The sequence below is a fragment of the Asparagus officinalis genome, chromosome 6 (genome assembly GCF_001876935.1).
Source record: "Asparagus officinalis chromosome 6, Aspof.V1, whole genome shotgun sequence".
Classification (NCBI taxonomy): Eukaryota; Viridiplantae; Streptophyta; class Magnoliopsida; order Asparagales; family Asparagaceae; genus Asparagus; species Asparagus officinalis.
Window position 1 is genome coordinate 29,227,027 of NC_033799.1, and position 18,161 is coordinate 29,245,187.

At 34.8% G+C, this 18,161-nt stretch overlaps 1 protein-coding gene across 3 annotated transcripts; it reads left to right on the plus strand.

Moving 5' to 3' along the window:
- On the plus strand, positions 2,944 to 16,653 carry LOC109844583 (histone deacetylase 2). Of its 3 annotated transcripts, none has more exons than XR_002248071.1 (13): positions 2,944 to 3,137; positions 3,224 to 3,279; positions 8,577 to 8,694; positions 8,811 to 8,873; positions 10,445 to 10,513; positions 10,588 to 10,754; positions 10,863 to 10,927; positions 11,007 to 11,053; positions 12,071 to 12,115; positions 12,249 to 12,299; positions 13,429 to 13,515; positions 16,130 to 16,233; positions 16,316 to 16,375. XR_002248071.1 is itself a non-coding variant. In XM_020413689.1 (13 exons), exons 1-13 carry the CDS (start codon positions 3,024 to 3,026, stop codon positions 16,414 to 16,416), a joined length of 1,071 nt encoding a protein of 356 aa, XP_020269278.1. In that variant the 5' UTR covers positions 2,944 to 3,023; the 3' UTR covers positions 16,417 to 16,653. The 3 variants fall into 3 exon arrangements, 2 of the variants coding, with proteins under 2 accessions (XP_020269278.1, XP_020269280.1); XM_020413689.1 differs by having other exon boundaries at positions 16,146 to 16,233; positions 16,316 to 16,653; XM_020413691.1 differs by lacking the exon at positions 16,316 to 16,375 and having other exon boundaries at positions 16,138 to 16,233.

Consider the following 18,161-nt stretch of genomic DNA (forward strand, 5'->3'; position numbering starts at 1 on the left):
TTACTTATCCTAGCTCATGTAAATGACCTGAAGACTGGTCCTCGTTTTTACACAGATTGAGAGATATTTGAGGCCCTTTCAAAAGTTGAAGGGCTCAATGAGGACGCACAACTTGTAGCCTACGACTATCTTATTGAGGATGCGGCTCGAGGGAGGAACTTTATTGGGTTACCAATTCAATGAAGGAAAATGTGGTTGGAGATTAAGCTTGGATGAGCATCACACAATCTTGGTATCGGTACTACGAGGTAATTTAATTTATACTCTAATTACATGTTCGCATTTTACCACCTAGTTCTTAAGTTTAAGGTATAATGAAATAAAAAATTACTAACATTCCTTTGCCTAATATAAAAGCCTTCCTTCCTTTCAAAAGTTGAAGGGCCCTCTGGTGTTTACCTTTTCATGATGGGAGGATTGTCTTTGAGTTTGAACTTGCATTGTTTGATAGTAATAAGTACATCACCTTATTGTTTGTAATTCAATGTTTATCGAGTATGATATTATAGTTCTTATCATTGAAGTCTGTTCCATGTACAAAGTTACTTATATCACCAATATATGCATCTTTCCTTTTTGTGTATGTATGGAATTTTTTCTAGTTTTGATTTATATACAGATTTACAATAAGCATGCCTTCAAGTTATCTCTCCATTTGGAAGTATTTAGTAAATTTCACAAGATTAGAACACAAAGGCACATGTTTATGGGGGCAAACATAACATTACGATGATTAGTCACTTCCATCATTTCTGATGATTAGTCTTAAGAAAAGAACCATGATACGACGAGTGATAGTTTCATTTTGCTTCTAAAAGAATGTTAAGACTTCATTTTATAGGTTTTTGATATTTATATTCTACTATTGGATTTTTTTTTTGAATTAATTTCAGGGGATGAAGGATGCGAAATTGATGTTTTGATGGGTTCAGGATGCGAAATTGATGTTTTGATGGGTTCACTAAAGCCAAAAAACAAGGACTTCGGCATATTTCTCTCTCTCTCTCTTTGGTTAAGATTTTCTATATGAAATTGATTGTAATAAACTTTGTTGGTTAAGATCTTCTATATGAAATTGATTGTAATAGATTTTGTTGGTTAAAATTTTTTATATGAAATTGATTGTAATAGACTTCATGACTAGAAATGGATTATACTTTATATTAGAAATATCATGACATTTATTTTAGATTTATTTTATTTCTTTCATTGATCTTTCTTTCTGCAAATATTATGTGTGAGAAATGTTGTTCTTTAATTAGTGGAATTGTGGTTGTGCTTTTGCTTGTTAATTATTTTTTATAAATTATTTAAAATCTAAATCTAATTACAAAAAATATGAATTAAAATTATGGTGTGATAATTTTCTTTCTCTTTTTCTCATAAAGGTAACCAAACAAGATAAAATGATTTTCTTATAAATTTTCTTCTAACTTTCATTACAATATTCTTTCTAACCAAACAATAAAAAGAATATCATTTTCTTTTCTTTTTCTTTTCCTTTCTTTACTTTCTCTTTCTTTTTCTTTTCTCTCCCTTTCTCTCAAACCAAACATAGCCTAAAAGAAAGGTCTTTTTATATGAATCCCTCGAATCTTCAACATTCCATATTATGTGAAAAATTATCCAATGAGGACGAATCTTCAACATTCCATAATATGTGAAAAATTATCCAATGAGGACGCTTCATGACATTTTTGGAGATGATTGGATAATCCACTTGGCTTATAAATAGATTATAAGCCAAGCGGATTATAAGTCAATGTGTTTGGTAAAAAAGTAAATTATAAACTGCTTTTTAATAAGAGAATGTTTGGCAAATAGGTGGATTATATAATACATCATTATCATCAATATCACTGAAAAGGACATGACTCGAAATTTGGAGATTGAATAGACATTAGGATTATCTTAGATACTGAGGGGTAAACTTGACATTTACTTGGTCAAACTATATGGCTTATGAGCCACTAAAAAATAATCTGGGTTAGAGAAGCTTTTTTTTGGGGCTTATAAGCCAAAATAAGTCGGTTGCCAAACATGTTGCATTTATTTATAAGTTAGTTTGAGCAATTGCTAAACATGCCCTTAATATGTACGAGATGAATGTTTACCATTGGATCCTTCTTCGGATTGGAAGTTAGTTTGAGCAATTGCTAAACAAGCCCTTATTCTACAAAATCCAAGCCCCACTAAAGCAATCTTTCTTCGGAGGCCATATGCCCGGAACTATTTTTTAAGCTTTCCAATGGTCAAATTTCCCTCTAGAATCCATATATTTCTCTGAATGCAGTGTAATTTGTTAAAATGAGGGTGCTCAGTTGGAAGTTAACTCAATCACGGTTTGAAATTTTGACCAAAAAACTAGCATAACATTTGCACCCCATCACATAAAATAGTATAATTGAGTGCAATGAAAGGCAAGCAAGTAGTTGGAATAGTTTTAAAATGTGATGTAATGAAACTGATAAAAGATAGTGAGTGCATTTCCATCAAGTATTATAGTTTTGTAATTTTTTATTTTTATTTTAAGATTAGTAATACTTGCAGCTTCCCCCCCCCCCACCCCCCACCCCACCCACCAAAAAAAGTTTCTAGATTCACCCATTGCATTGACGGAAATAAGAAGTTTGCGAATGTCTAAGGGATATTATAATTTATTAAGATTGTGGACTAACATCTAGAAAACCAGAAAAGGATCGGTTTTGGCGTGTATCGGATTGTTAATTTTTTTAGGAAAAAGTTGGAGCTTCTGGAGAGTTATTAATTATTTGACTGCTCTTCGAGTGGTAGGGGCAGGTCTGCGAGTGGGAAAACAAAGTTCGGGGGGTTTTGTGGAAAGTTACCCCTCATGGAAAGTATCGGATCGTTTGATCGGGGTTCGAATAAAGGGGCTTACGTTATCCACCTCTCTCATCCGACGGACACTGTCGCCTTCCTTCAGTCTTGCAGCTGCCGGGCTGCTTCCTCACTACGCAGCCAAAATTACTAGAAGCGTCCTCGAGATTCCTCGAGCTTCTCTAATGGCGACCGCCTCCTCCTCAATCCCTCAGCCGAGACTGCCGGCCGCCACCGAAACGGTGCGAAGGAATCGGATCCTCTCCAGCAAGCTCTACTTCGACGTCCCTCTCGCTAAGGTGCCCTGCAACCCCCAAAGACCTGTTCAAAGATTCAGTCTGTTTAGAATTTTCTCTGAATTTTCACTCGATTGGGTCAATCTCAGGTCCCTGTGATCTACTCGCCTTCTTACGACATCGCGTTTCTGGGAATCGAGAAACTGTGAGCCGACATCTTCACTGTTTGTTAGGGTTGAGGTTTTGGGGTTCTGTTTGATGAAAATTAGATGGGTTTTTGTTTGGATTTTTTTTATACTAAAGGGATAATTTGGTCCCTGTACAAACAAGGGCTTCATTCTCGAATTAGTCCCTCCACTTTATTATTATTATTTTGTTACCAGGCTAGAGATCCTTGAATATTTGCCAACATTATGTTTATCTGAATAACTAAGTAGCAGTCTTGTGTTTCAGCGAAATAAGATCCATCATGGTGGGTTGAAGTCAATTCGCATGAGCACTCTTGAAATTCTGCCACTGAACTTAGTTAAACTGACTCGTTTAGAAGATAAAACCTAAAATAATAATCAGATTCAATTCTTGGAATTCTATTACCTATGTCACACCTTACAAAACACCTAATTTCAGCTGTTAGGTAGATTACGATTTTATTGAGTCCACGTCAATCCTGGCCATTTTGGGTTGTGTCCAGGCCACTCTCAACTCATATTAATTTTTTAGAATGGGAGCTTAGTCATTATTCGAATCCACACCTTAATGTAAGGATAAAATCATCTAGTAAATAGTAGATTCCTCATGCTAAAAGAAGCTTTTTAGGATGCGTAATTCTGGGTATACTAAACACTGGCTCTTAGGTATCATTGGCCATAAATATTCATATGCATATTGCTGTAAAAAGGAGAAAATCAAGAATAGAAGAATCTTTAGTAGTCGAAGGCCTCTTCATTGTTACCATTAGAGAATCTCCAACCCTACTCTCCAAATTCCACTCTCCAAATTGGAATATTCCTAGAATATTCCAATTTGGAGAGTGAAATTTGGAGATTTGCTCCCAACCCACACTCTCTAAATATTTTTATTTTTATTTTATTTTTGTCAAAAAAAACCATATAAATTAATAATGTTGGATATAGTTTACATTAATAATTGTATTTTTAATAACTTATTTGGAAAAAAATAATAACATTCGATAGGTGTCGATGAGAGCTTTAAAATGAACCCAATATTAAATAATGCAATACAACATATTAAAAAAATAAAATATAAAATAACAATGACAAAGCATACATCGATAGTACAAGGAAGCAAACATAAACCTCTAATACAACATACCATAGGTCGCAAACATAAACCTCAAACATAAAATATGATAACAGACAATTAAAATCTGGCAGGTCATTATCGTTATAACTATCGATTCTATCCAGATCTCTCGATGAACTCCCATATTCATTTTTTCCTACAGAACCAGCTTCTCCCACAAACTGAGAAAATCCTCCTTGATCTCCAGAGGGAAATCCACATTTGTTTTCTCCTCCTACAACTCCTCTTAAGAAGCTTAGAAAATCCTCTTGGCTCACTGGAGGAAAATCCATAGTCGAATGATGGAGCTCTATATTCCTTTCTATTAATAATTTCTTGTTTTTTATGTTGATACTAAGCACGTTCAATTTGATCGACGGTCTTACTTAGATCAATCATCATAATTTGTCTGTCCTCGCTTTTACACTGAAGAGCTAATTATTGGTCATGTTGTTCTACTTCTCTAGCTCGCAATTCTAATTTTATTTTTTCATTTCAAGTTTCATTATCATCAATCGCTCCATTTCTTCCTACTCATTTCACATTTAGCATCCATCTCTTGCATACTCTTAATAATTCCCTCTTCAGAACTAAATTCCGCTGACTTTTTTCTCTTTGCATACTCTTAATAATTTTCTCTAACAGGCCGACTTGCTGGGCTGTTCGTGGGAGACTGACCATCACTCATGTTCATAAAACTTTCGCTCTCCATGTTAAGATCCATAACATTCTTTGTTGCATTAGGCCTACTTTGCGTGTTCGACTCTAATCCTTCAGAGATGCTCCCAACTTTATGATTGGATTTAGGGTCAGCCCATTTCTCGGCATCCTTGAGGATCATCCAAACATGATCGAACTGAAATCATTTCCTTTCTTCAACATCTTCTTCGTACATGATTCTAGCTTGAGTCAACTAACAAAATTACAACAAAAAAAGACAGTTGAAAATGATATTATAAAATCCATAGTAAAATTATATACTTACTATTTCGAGTTTAGAAGCTCCGCTTGGATTCGATCGCTCGATTTGTCGAACACAAACCCGAAATTTATTTGCTGCCTTCTTAATTGTGTCCATACGACATTCCAGAGACATTGGTGTCCGTTGTCTATCACCTACCTTTTTATGGAATATTGATGTGATTCTTCCCCACATCTTATCTCTCTTTTGACATGTGCCTGAGACTGGGTCTTGAGAAATTTCAAGCCATCCCTAGCACAAGAACTGATCTTCTTGGTTACTGAATGATTTACCTCGAACAGATGTCATAGTGGATGAAGAAAGATTGATGAACAAAAGTAGTTGTCCAAATAAATTAGAAAGAAAGGATCGAAGTGTGCCATATGGGATAGGAGCTACCATTATTTATAATACATGTCTCCCAACAAGAGGTGATGGTGGGAATCTGGTGATTGCAAGAAGACAAACACGTGACTCGATATTGACACAACCGTACATGGATATTGGAAACATCACCCGACAAGAGGTGATGGTGGGAATCTAGTGATTGCAAGAAGATAAACATAGGACTCGATATTGACACGACCAGACATGAATCTTTCAGAACTCTTTATTAATATGAACTCTAAATGCAAAACTCAATATTTCACAATTCTTTTCTCTCCATACAATAAAACATGAGCTTTGGAGAAGAGCCATCTTGGAACCACTCTTCTTCTTCCTTCGATGGAGAGACCCTTGATCTTTGCTTTCAAGACCAGGAGAATGAACTGGCTGAGCAGGAGAAGCGAGATAAAGTCATGAAGAAAATATTAGCTCGTCGTCTCAAGAGAGCAAAGAACGAAAACGTAAAGGATCGATTCCCGATCATGTGGTGATCAATCGTGGAAGAGAAGAATGTAACTCTTGACTTTGACACGATTATTTTTCTGAGAAACCCACATATGGGGATGCTCTTTTTTCGTAGAAAGTTTCGATGTCGACGAGATCTATTCCTTCGCATTGTCAATGGAGTAAAACAGCACGACAACTACTTTGTGCAGAAGAGATCTATTCCCTCCTGCTAATTATAGTATTTTAGGAAAGAATTATGATACAAGTTATTATTTGATCGATGGGATATACCCCAAATGATCTACTCTTGTACAAACAATATCCCAACTACAAGGGCCTAAGAGACAGCTTTTTGCTGCTATGCAAGAAGGATATCGAAAAGATGTAAAGCGGGCTTTTGGTGTTCTTCAGTCACGATTTGCCATTATCAAGGGACCATCACGTTCTTGGGACAAACAGGGACTACACGACATAATGACTGTTTGTATTATACTACATAACATAACTGTGAAGGATGAACGCGATGTGGAACCAGAGATTATTGTTCACGATGAATCTTCAAGATGTGAAGAGATGGAGATTGATGATGCCCCACGATTCCGATGATTCCTTGATCGACATAGGAAGATTCAAGATATGGAAGCTCATGTTATGCTTTTGAACATGCTAATTGAACATTTATGACAAATGCACGACAACGAAGGAATGTAATTTAAATGTTGTAATTTGTGCTTGTATTTTCTTATGGGACAAGTTAAATAGATACCCGTATTTAAATTTTCATGTCTGATACTTATTTATTTAATTTAAAAAATAATAATTTTATAATTATACTAAAATAAATTAATCTTAGTTTTATTTTGAAGATCTCGACGAGACCTTTCCAAATATATAATTATTTCAAAAATTAGATTAATAATTTTTTAATTATATTTATTTGAAATTAAACATCTAATTTAAATTACTAAGAATGATGGCAAAGTGGCAATTTTCAAGAAATTAAATAATTGAAAGTGGCAAAGTTGTAAATAATAAAAGTTTGAATAGTGATTTGGAGAGAGACTCCAAATTTTAGCTTCACTCTCCAAATTTGGAGAGTGAATCATCTCCAAATTTGGAGATCTCCAAATTTGGAGAGGATTTACTCTCCAAATTTGGAGGGATGGAGATTTTGCCGAGTGATTGGAGATGCTCTTATATGATCGTTTATTTTGCAAAAGCTCTTCCAAAAAACAATGTTATAAGAGCAGGTCCAACTCTTGAAGTTTATCAGTTAGTATAGTGAAATACCATGGTTATATACTGTACATAGACAGAAATACTTTAGGGTGTACTTGGATACTGACGTTTACTGTAAACTTGATGATGGGTCTTAGTATTTAGCACCAGAGATACATTGATTGCACACTTGTGAATATCTAGTGCTCGGACTGTAAATAATGCAAATATTTACAGTGCAATAAAAAACACGTGATATTGTTATATAATTCTTGCCTGTGTTTATTTTCATGGCTTTGCTGTGTTTATCAAGAAAATTGATTAGCTGAGCCAACGTTAGATGCAATGATAAAATGAAGTTTGGGGAGGTTACCCATGCTTAATTTTTCGTATTGTGGAATACCCATGCTATTCCATGAGACCAGTTACGCACTTAAACCTTTAGCTGAAGCAGAGCTATAACCGGGTTCATTCTATAGCTTAGATGCCAAAAAACATATTGAGTACATACGTAATATTGTGGTTGATAATCTAAAGAAAACGAACCATAACTTCTTTCATTACTTTATTTTCTTGATATTATACATTGGAGAGATTTTAAAATTAGCAAACTTAGATCGGTTTTAAATGAATTCAAAAGAGAAGCTCTAAATCAAAAGTACAGGGACCTCTATCGTCATTTATTTGAGGGTCATATGGTAATCAAGAAAAAATTAATACCCAAATTCTAACGAATGTTAAACAAGGACTAAGTTTGTAGCTAAGAGGTCGTACAGGGACTAAGTACAGGAAAAAGAAAGTAGAGGGACCAATTTGAGAATAACACCCCAGTTCAGGGACCAATTTGGTCTTTTAGCCTTATTTTTTGTTTGTAAATACAAAATTTAATCTTGATTTATTTTTAAACTCATTCGCTTCCAAAACTATTCTTGAACCCAAAATACTCATGCTGAATTATTTTTAAACATATAGCTACTGATATACCATTATACACTTTAGACCCGAATATAACTACTTATACACCAGTTATAGCAACCTAGACATTAGTACAATGAATGGAAAATGGGTTGAAAAGTAGTTCAATATGGCTATTTTTGGTTTAAGAATAATTTTGGAAATGGGCATGTCAAAAAAGATCAGATAAAACTTTGGGATTTTATAGAAAGAGCCTTTTTTTCTGGGTGCAGGCACCCTTTTGACTCCTCGAAATGGGGTCGCATATGCCAATTTCTGATTAAAGAAGGTGTTTTGGATAAGAATCGGATAGTAGAGCCGTTGGAAGCTTTGAAAGATGACTTGCTAGTGGTAAAGGAGAAGTGCTATTTTACTTCGAAACGATGATTCTTTTGTTTTTTGTTTTTTGTTTTTTTTGCTTGGATTTTGTAATGATGATTTTTGAATTAGTGGTTTCTTTCGTACAGGTTCATAGTGAATCATATTTGGCCAGTCTCAAGAGCAGTTTGAACGTTTCTATTATTGTAGAGGTACTAATACATTTCAAGTTTCATTTTGAAAATTCTTTTATTTTAACTCGTTTTTGTTATTATATTAGAGGCTTGGACGTCTTTGTGTGTGCCAGATTTAGTAGATGATATGACCAAGACATGAGGATGAAGATTACTAGAAGAATTTTTTAGATATAGTGTTTCATACTATATTATTGTTTACCAGATTATGCTATAGGGAAAGTTGCCGGTCTCCAGGAAGCTAAACAGTTATGAATTGATTGATAGGGAATGTTTGTTAACTTGTTGTATGAACACTTACTTTTTATGGGTCAAAATTGTTTGATGATTAAGAGCCATATCTAGAAAATAGTGTTACCTAAAAAAGTAACGATACATGAAAAACTGGACTCAGGAATTGGTGCAAGGTGAAGAAGTTTAACTATTTGTTGGTTTAGATGAGGAATGAAACAAGAAAACTAAACAAAGAAATCAGTGCAAGTTTAAGAATATTGGCCATTTCTAAACCTGAGAATATAGTATCTCTGTTGCAATTAGGTAGGTCAGGTTTACCAGAATTATGCTTTAGTATGTGGAATAAATAAGACAAATACAAAGTTTTGAGAAATTGACAGCCATGAATTAACTCTATGAAATTTTATATACAATAGCGAGTACAATTAAATAAGATAAAGTCCCTGAAGTTTGGCTTTTTGTAAGCAGTAAAAGTATACAGACTTAAAAGCCTTACTTTGATTACCTTAACAATCTATTGTCAAACATGCATTTGGATAGTAAGTTACTCAAGAGCAAAGGGACACTATGAGTAGGACGTGTAGAGTCAACACCTGTTATATGCTTCTGTTGTCACCATTGTTTTAAACATCCGCGATATAGCACGATATATCAGCCGACATATCCTTTAGTAAGGCTTGCTGCAAAATGATGTGGTCTTAATATCTTTTACCTCTTTTTGGAATATTTGTGCGATATATCCCTGACATGGCTGATATCCCGGTGATATGTTGGCCAATATATCCTTCTATATAGTTTGTCACAAAACAATAAAGTTTTGTAAAATTTCTTTAAAGGTTTTTAGCAAAAATTCCATCTCTATGAAGCTTTTCGGCAAATTTCTAGTATGCTCTTTTCCCTAAGGAAGTTTCTACAATTAGTTAGTGATCCTAAACATATATTAGTTCCATTTTTGTATGCTTAGATTTCAGCAAGTAGTTTAGATTACATTTTTGGACATTATATTATATATGTGCATCATCTGATATGTCAATCCAATATTTACTACATAACCCCGATAATTCCTCGATATCCACAATCCGATATGGATTTTGGGCATCCCATATTTCCCCGATATATGATATTTAAAACCGTGGTTGTCTCCTCTTGGAATATGTCTTAGTTTGATGTTTTGGTAAAAAAGAACTCTGCCTGAGCTTCTTTCTCATATTTGAATTCCACAATTAACATATGAAGATCTAACTTTCAACCTACAACACTCAAACATTTTGTCCTATTCTCCATGTGATTTGCTATTATAGCCTGTTTTTTTTCATCATTTAATGTGGCTGAATCTCAGATTCATTCTTTATTAGGTTCCTCCTGTTGCATTCCTTCCGAACTGGCTTGTACAGAAAAAGGTGCTTTACCCATTCCGTAAACAGGTTAGATTTTTGCTAGTCCATGTGATTTCCTACTATGAGGTTTTATGTGCACAAATAAATGTTAGTTTATGCAGGTTGGGGGTTCCATCTTGGCAGCAAAGCTTGCCAAAGAACGAGGATGGGCCATTAATGTGGGTGGTGGTTTCCACCATTGTTCAGCAGAGAAAGGTGGTGGATTCTGTGTTTATGCTGATATTACTCTCTGCATTCAGTATGCTTTTGTTCGTCTAAATATATCTAGGTATGAACTTTCACTCGAACGTGTGAATGACAGTGTTTTGTAAGCTGAGCTTAGTTCCTATTTTTTAAGAGTTTATACTCAATTTATTTTTGCTGCACATGTATACAGGGTAATGATTATTGACCTTGATGCTCACCAAGGGAATGGTTATGAAATCGACTTTTCTAATGACAGTATGTGTTTTTCACTCAAAGCATGTTGTTTTGTCAGTAAATTTGTTCTCAAGGTCACTGATGTTATATTTGCTTGCAGGTAGAGTTTACGTACTGGATATGTACAATTCTCAAATATATCCTTTTGTAAGGACTACTCTTAAGACTTCATGACTATTTCTGATATACTTATGGTCTTTCTTTTGTATTTTGCAATCTAAATTTTTTATAAATGGTTTCCTAAAGGAGGATTGTATGGGTTGTACTCATGTTTCATATACTGTTTGAATTTATCTCTTGTTTATGAACTGTATCCATCCACAATCAATTCATTTTACTTAATGAAGTGGTGTTTTGAACAAGGCCCAATCCTTTTTTTTAATTGTTTGTTTCTCTGCATCTTCTGTTAACCTCCTTGGTGAGTGATGTTCCCCCCATTTTGAAGCAAAGCTTATGTCATGGATAAAGATTGATTTCATCTTTCCTGCTCTATTACTCATAAAGTCCTCAATTTTGTCCTTCTAAAGGTTAATTTAAGGTTAGAATCCCTCAGTAATAGAGATATGTCATCAGCTCTCTGATTATTTGAACTATTTGGAATTTGAACTTTCAAATGAGGTTCTTTGCAACCTTCCCCTCTACCTGGCACTCTGCAACAATAAGAAGATGAAGTTTTTGAATGACCGAAACCGGAGCTTTTGAGAAGTTTATAAACGTGCACCTCAGCAAAATCAAACTGCTGCTACTAGCATCATAACCGTCATTTCATGTGTGTACCTATAAGCAAGATCAAATTCTACTAGTACTAGCAGTGCAAGTGTTAGAAAAGCAATCACATCTTACATGTTCTACTTCCATTTTACTCTGCACTAGTCACTGCAGGAGTGGAATCTATTTGAGCATAAATTTAGAAATAAAGTGTACTTTCTCATGATGCAGCATGCTGTAGTCACATTATTTCTGATGGTCTTGCTTGTTTTAGATCAAGAATTTATACACTGCTACAGGTGACACATTTTTAGTCTATTAATGTCAACTAGAAAACTGTTTAACCTATATGATATGAGTGAAAAGTCCTCCATGCATTTATTACACACGTAACACTTGTCTACTGTATGTTTATCCCTCATTTAAAAATTAAGTCTTGTTATTTTTGCTTGCAAGGATTATGAAGCCAAGAGATACATTGATCACAAGGTAGAACTAGTGGTAAGTGAAGCTACCTCTAGTATTTCTATGTTTCTCCTTGTTTCAACATGATTGATGATGTCATAATGCTTTTATAGCATCCAAGTTCTATATTAAAACATTTTCCCCTTTATATTGTGTTTTGCAAATTCAGAGTGGGACCAAGACAAAGGAATATCTGGAGGAATTAGATAAAGCACTTGAGGTATGCATTTGTCGATTCTTCTTACTTACGTTCATCAATCATCGTCCTTAACTTTCACTCGTATTTGTCCCGTATCTTTGCTGTAATTTCAGCCTAGGAACATAGAATGATAGCAGATACATACTCTATTTGAATTTATGTGTGGGAACAACTAACATTTTATATATGTGCTGAAAGAAATTACTGAAGGTAACAAATTAGTGTTCTAGCTATGAGGCAATAAGCTAATGGAATGTCAACGGGGCATACATGTGAAGTAGTGCTATATAGTGGTGAATGAAGGGATTGATGCATGATTTGCTTCATCATAAGGAAAGCCCTTTTACAAGTGATGAATATTCCTTCTATTTCGCTTGATTTAAGGTACAATATGGGCTGAGAAGGGTATATCTGATGTCTGATGGTAAGGTTGCTACGTTGAGGAGCGGAACCAACTATGGATAAATGAAGAGGGTCTAACTTCTAAGGGCTAATAAAAGTTCTCTCTTAGTCTAGAAGATTGATAACAAGAACAAACATGGATAAACTTACATCTTAATTGGTCCCAGAAGATTATCTCTTGTTCCGCTTAAGATCCACGCCTCCAGTGAGCAGTATAATTAATTTGTCTATGATTATGATTCATGATACTAATAATTCTTCATGACTGAATCTCTAGATCTTTAGACCCCAAGCTAGAGTACCTTTCTTTGGGAACGAGTAAGTTAAAGCTAACTTCGGAATGTCTTCTTCAGATTATTTATGGATTTTTCAGGCTATAGTAGGTCTATCATTCCCACTCACCAAATCCTTTTTATGGACTCTGTCTTTCTGAAATTTTGGGACTGATTGGACCTTTTGGAACCATTCCAAGGCCTATTTTCCAGTACAAACTGTGAGTTTAGTTTTCTTCAATAAGGAAGAATGTTCTTCCCATTATCAGAGAGGGTGATCAAAGATTGTGGAAGAAAGGTTTACAAATTATTGTTTCAGAAAGAATTCATTCGTCCATCTAGCATGTTTTGTGCAAAGTTTTTGCTAGTTAAGTCGTTGAAGTTTATTTTAATGAGCATGATATATTTATGTGCCAAATTATCTTTAATGACATTGGTTGTACCCATTAAAATAGTAAAAATATGCTTGCATTCAGGTTGCAAGAAACAATTTTGATCCTCAGCTAGTGATATACAATGCTGGCACTGATATTCTTGATGGAGATCCCTTGGGCAGATTGAAGGTACATTTTGTTGGCTCTGCATTTCTTATAATGTATATATAAATTTTCTGAAATGCATGTTCTTTTATTTATTTATATTATCATGGGTATCATATACTTGCTGTCTTGGATCTTCTTTGTTTTATTTACACTGAACTGTAAATCATTTCCTTTGATGTTAATTGCACCAGTGGCACACTAATTTTCTGGTGTGTGTATATCTATACTGGACTCATATTATAATTTGGTGAAGAATGGCCTTTTAAATTTCCTTTTGACAATCCCACTCAATTCTAAACAAGATCGGTGTACAACTCACTATACAAACTTTGTTATTTTCACTCCTTATATGCTTCTTTCTACCGTGTTTACTATTGCTTTTAGAAAACTTCACGAGTTCCTAAATATACAAGTCTTCTTGAATTTTTTTGTTTTGTTTATCAGTTACCACTCTCTTAAGGATTGATGCTTAATCGCCAGTATCTGTAACTATGAGAAAGTCAAAATTAGAAAAGTAATGCTTCTCTATAAAGCGGAAGAATGAGATTCGGCTCCCTTAATCCTTTCCTCAGGTTGTCCTTCATTAGTTCTGGTTATCTGATCAAACTTGATATTGCTCTCTTTCCCCTTCCTTTATTCATATCTGAAGTCACCATATCATTTTCATTCAAAGTTTCCCCAGAAAATGTATTACGTCTATAAAAATAACTGAAATCACATCAATTCTGATGAGCGCTTATCCTCTTTAATATAAATAACTTTTCCCAGGCATATACCTCCGAGAAGCAGTTCCTAAGGTCTAAAGACATGTCTATATGCAAAATCAATGCCAATTTGAACCCTGGGGATTTTTAATATGAAGTAGGGTGGTATTAAAAATTAATCCAAAAGGTCCAACTACTAATGTTATTATCGTCAAGAATCAAAAGAACATGAAAAATGCACAAAAGGAGTTGATTTCAGGAATTTGTCATGGGGCAATGTTAGTGTGGTAATTTTCCTAGATCTGGCCTTGTTGAATATAGTCCTCTTTAAAGGTATATATAGTATTCCCTTTGTAGAATTTACAGAATATGGGTCTAAAATTTTTAAGATGGGAACCAGTCATGAAAGACTCCTAGAACCACATTATTGGTGAGAGAGCAGAACAGTCCAAGCTTAATTCACCCTACATGACGAAAGACATGCATTTTGCACTCTGTCCAAAAAAGGAATACCACAACATTTACATGAATCTGATAGAAAATTAAACCTCTACTCTCTATTTAGTCATCTCAATTCTGAAGATTTAGAAGCCAGAAGTTGGGTTTTGAAAGTGAGAATTGACAGAAGCAAAATCCACATGCAATGTGGTATTGGATTTTGTTTCCTCCAATATCTCATCTTCAGCTGTTCAACAATTAAAAGGAATATCTAGTTTAAGGCTGAATGTGAGAATTGGAGGATCGATCCAAAACCTTAAGCTGTACCAGCGAGTCTTCAATATCTCATCTGCTGCTGCTCAACAATTGAAGGAGCATGTAGTTGGCGTCTGAATGTAAGAATTGGAGGATCCTAAACCTTATGCTGGCTGAATATGAGAATTGGATGATTAATAACCTTAAGCTGTATCCATGGGGTTTATTTTCCTCTAATATCTCATCTTCTGCTATTCAATCCAATTTGTCTGCCAGTTTTATATCTTTGGGATTTTGAACTTGAGAATTAGAGGATTGCAAACCATGAAGAATTATTATTTTCGGTTTGGTTTCCTCTAATATCTCACTTTCATCTACTCGGAAACTTTCTACCTGAAGAGAATCTAGTACGGTAAACTGGACGCTGTTAGAATTAAATATCATTTCAGATTGATTAACTGGACGCTGTTAGAATTAAATATCATTTCAGATTGATTAACTAATAACAGCCTATAGTATGATCATGGATGTTGGCGAAGTTCTGTGCTTTCCTGAGTATGAAATCGATAAAGACTATTCCCTCAAGGCATAAAGATGTCCATAAGCAGGGATCAACTTTTTCTTACACATTCTATAAAAATGGAGGTAATATGATTTGATGAGGTGTGAATATGCCTCTGTCATTGTGACCTCCCTATACTTATTTCACGAAAAGTCACTGCAACGTCTAAAAAGGTGTTAGCTGGGCTCCTCTCTGCTTTCTGTGTGGTTGTCTGCTGCTTGCATGTGTAGCACCTTGAGATCAGGGTGGAAAGAAATTTCTATAACATTTTAGTTTAACTAAAAAAATAAACATTTTAGTTTGTTTTACTAGCAGGGCGTATTGGTAGTTGGACCTTTTGGATTACTTTATTTCCATTACTTGTTCAGTGCATGGACATATAGACATTGCACTTTAGTTTATATTTTTTACTTTTTGCATCTATTTAGGTGTAGAAGGATTCTATATGTGTTGGTAGATGGTCAAACTTGGAGAGATTAGTTTTACATTCCATGCCCTAATAATCCTGGTTCCTAATTGCTAGAGAAATAAATAATGATATAGTGAAAGAAAGAAGGTAATTGCTTGTGTACCATAACATTTCATTTGCAATATTATTATTGTGATAGTACAAGGGGTCTATTTGCAATTAACCCTATTATTTTTCTTCCCATCATTTAATTTTGTAATCTTAAAGCTACATAGTAGCGCAGATCAGTCCTGAAGGAGTAGCCATCAGGGATGAGAAAGTTTTTAGATTCGCCAGAGAAAAAGATATACCTCTTCTGATGCTAACATCAGGTGAATTAAATATTTTCATTTTGTATATTTTCCCATTTTCCATATCAATAATTCTGTATTTTTCTTCAACAACACGGTTCAGGTGGCTATATGAAAACAAGCGCGAGAGTAATTGCGGATTCAATCACAAACCTCTCAAAGAAAAGGCTGATAGATATGGAGGTTCTCCAGAGTAGAAAATGATGATATTCGTATATATTCCACTTGTATATTTTACATCCAGTTGTGTGTAAACATGTACATATTTTACAGTGGTGGTAACACATCTTTAACTGTTCATCTGTAAATGTGGCTGTAAAATATGATGAAATAGTAAATGGGGCGGTGTCTTTGGTAAGAGTTTTAGTTGTTGGCACTGTAAGGAATGTATGAGAGAATAAAAAAAATAGTTGCAGTCTACAAATGTTCTTTTATTGACTATAATCTTTCTGTAATTGGCCCTAGGATATTTCATTTATGTGAGATTGCAAGCGCAAGTGATGAACTGATCATGACAACAAACTGTTAAGTTTAACACGATTTTACTAAGCATCCTATTCATGCAAATATAATTGTTTGGTTCATATCTAACGCAAATATAATTGTTTGGTTCGTGTCTAGAGTCCAACGGATACATCTTTCATTTATCCTGTGATGCTCTTACTATTTGGAGCTTGTTCTCACTTATTATTATTTCAATTGAGCTCCGTCGACAGTTTTCAGGACTTCCAATATAACATGTCCTTAACGAAATGGTATCTAACCATGCGAACAATTTTTTTGACTTCGTATATGAATGATTTTATGCTTAGATGCGTGTCAAATATTTCATTTATATTCCACATTTATATCCGCATTCATATCCTATCAAATCAAATATAGATATTCTATTTATATCGGTAACTATATTCAATTAGCATCCTTAATGGCAAAAGAGTTAACATCCTTAATGGTAAAAGATTCTATTAGAAAATTACAAAATGAGGTTATCTAATTATGACTATTTTATTAATGATGTAAATGGGTACCCTTGACGACTTAGATAGTTGGGGGTTTCAATATGACTCTCACTGTCTTGGTTTAATTCACAGTCGCCTCCTAATTAAAAAAAAAGATGATGTAAACCACGTCCCTCCTATACAGAGGGTTCCACTGTCATTCCCATTTCCTACTGCACCGAGTTGGGCTGGGCTCATGTCCAAACAGCCGAACCGATGACGTAAATCCAAAACCCATTGAATCTGTTCGGATCTAGATTCGAATCCGTTTCAATTACCACTCGTCGAGTCCAATAACCCACGAAGCTTCCCCTCTTCGATCCTCACTTGAATTTTTTTTCTAAATAAACTCATTCACATTAAAAAAATTGATCCCTTGAGTTTTATTTACAAAAATCTACCCACTTTCTCGTCATGTCAGCATCGTGGCGAGAAAGTGGGTTGATTTTTTTAATCCGGTTCCTAAATAGTCGAGGTTGTCAACGCCGACTATTTAGGGCATAGAATGTTCGGGTTTAGGGTTGTAATTGGGGTTTTGCAACCTCCTAAATAATCGGGGTTGGCAACCCTGACTATTTAGGATCAAGATTAAAAAAAATCGACTCACTTCCACGCCACGATGCTGACATGGCGAGAAAGTGGGTCGATATTTATAAAAATAACTCAAGGGGGTCGATTTAAAAAAATGGGAATGTGTTTATTTAGAAAATTTCTTCATCCTCTCTCTCTCTCTCTCTCCAAGCTCTCTCCAATGGCGGAAAAGCCCGAGCCCGTTCATGTGCTCTATGACATGGCGAGAAAGTGGGTCGATATTTATAAAAATAACTCAAGGGGGTCGATTTAAAAAAATGGGAATGTGTTTATTTAGAAAATTTCTTCATCCTCTCTCTCTCTCTCTCTCCAAGCTCTCTCCAATGGCGGAAAAGCCCGAGCCCGTTCATGTGCTCTACT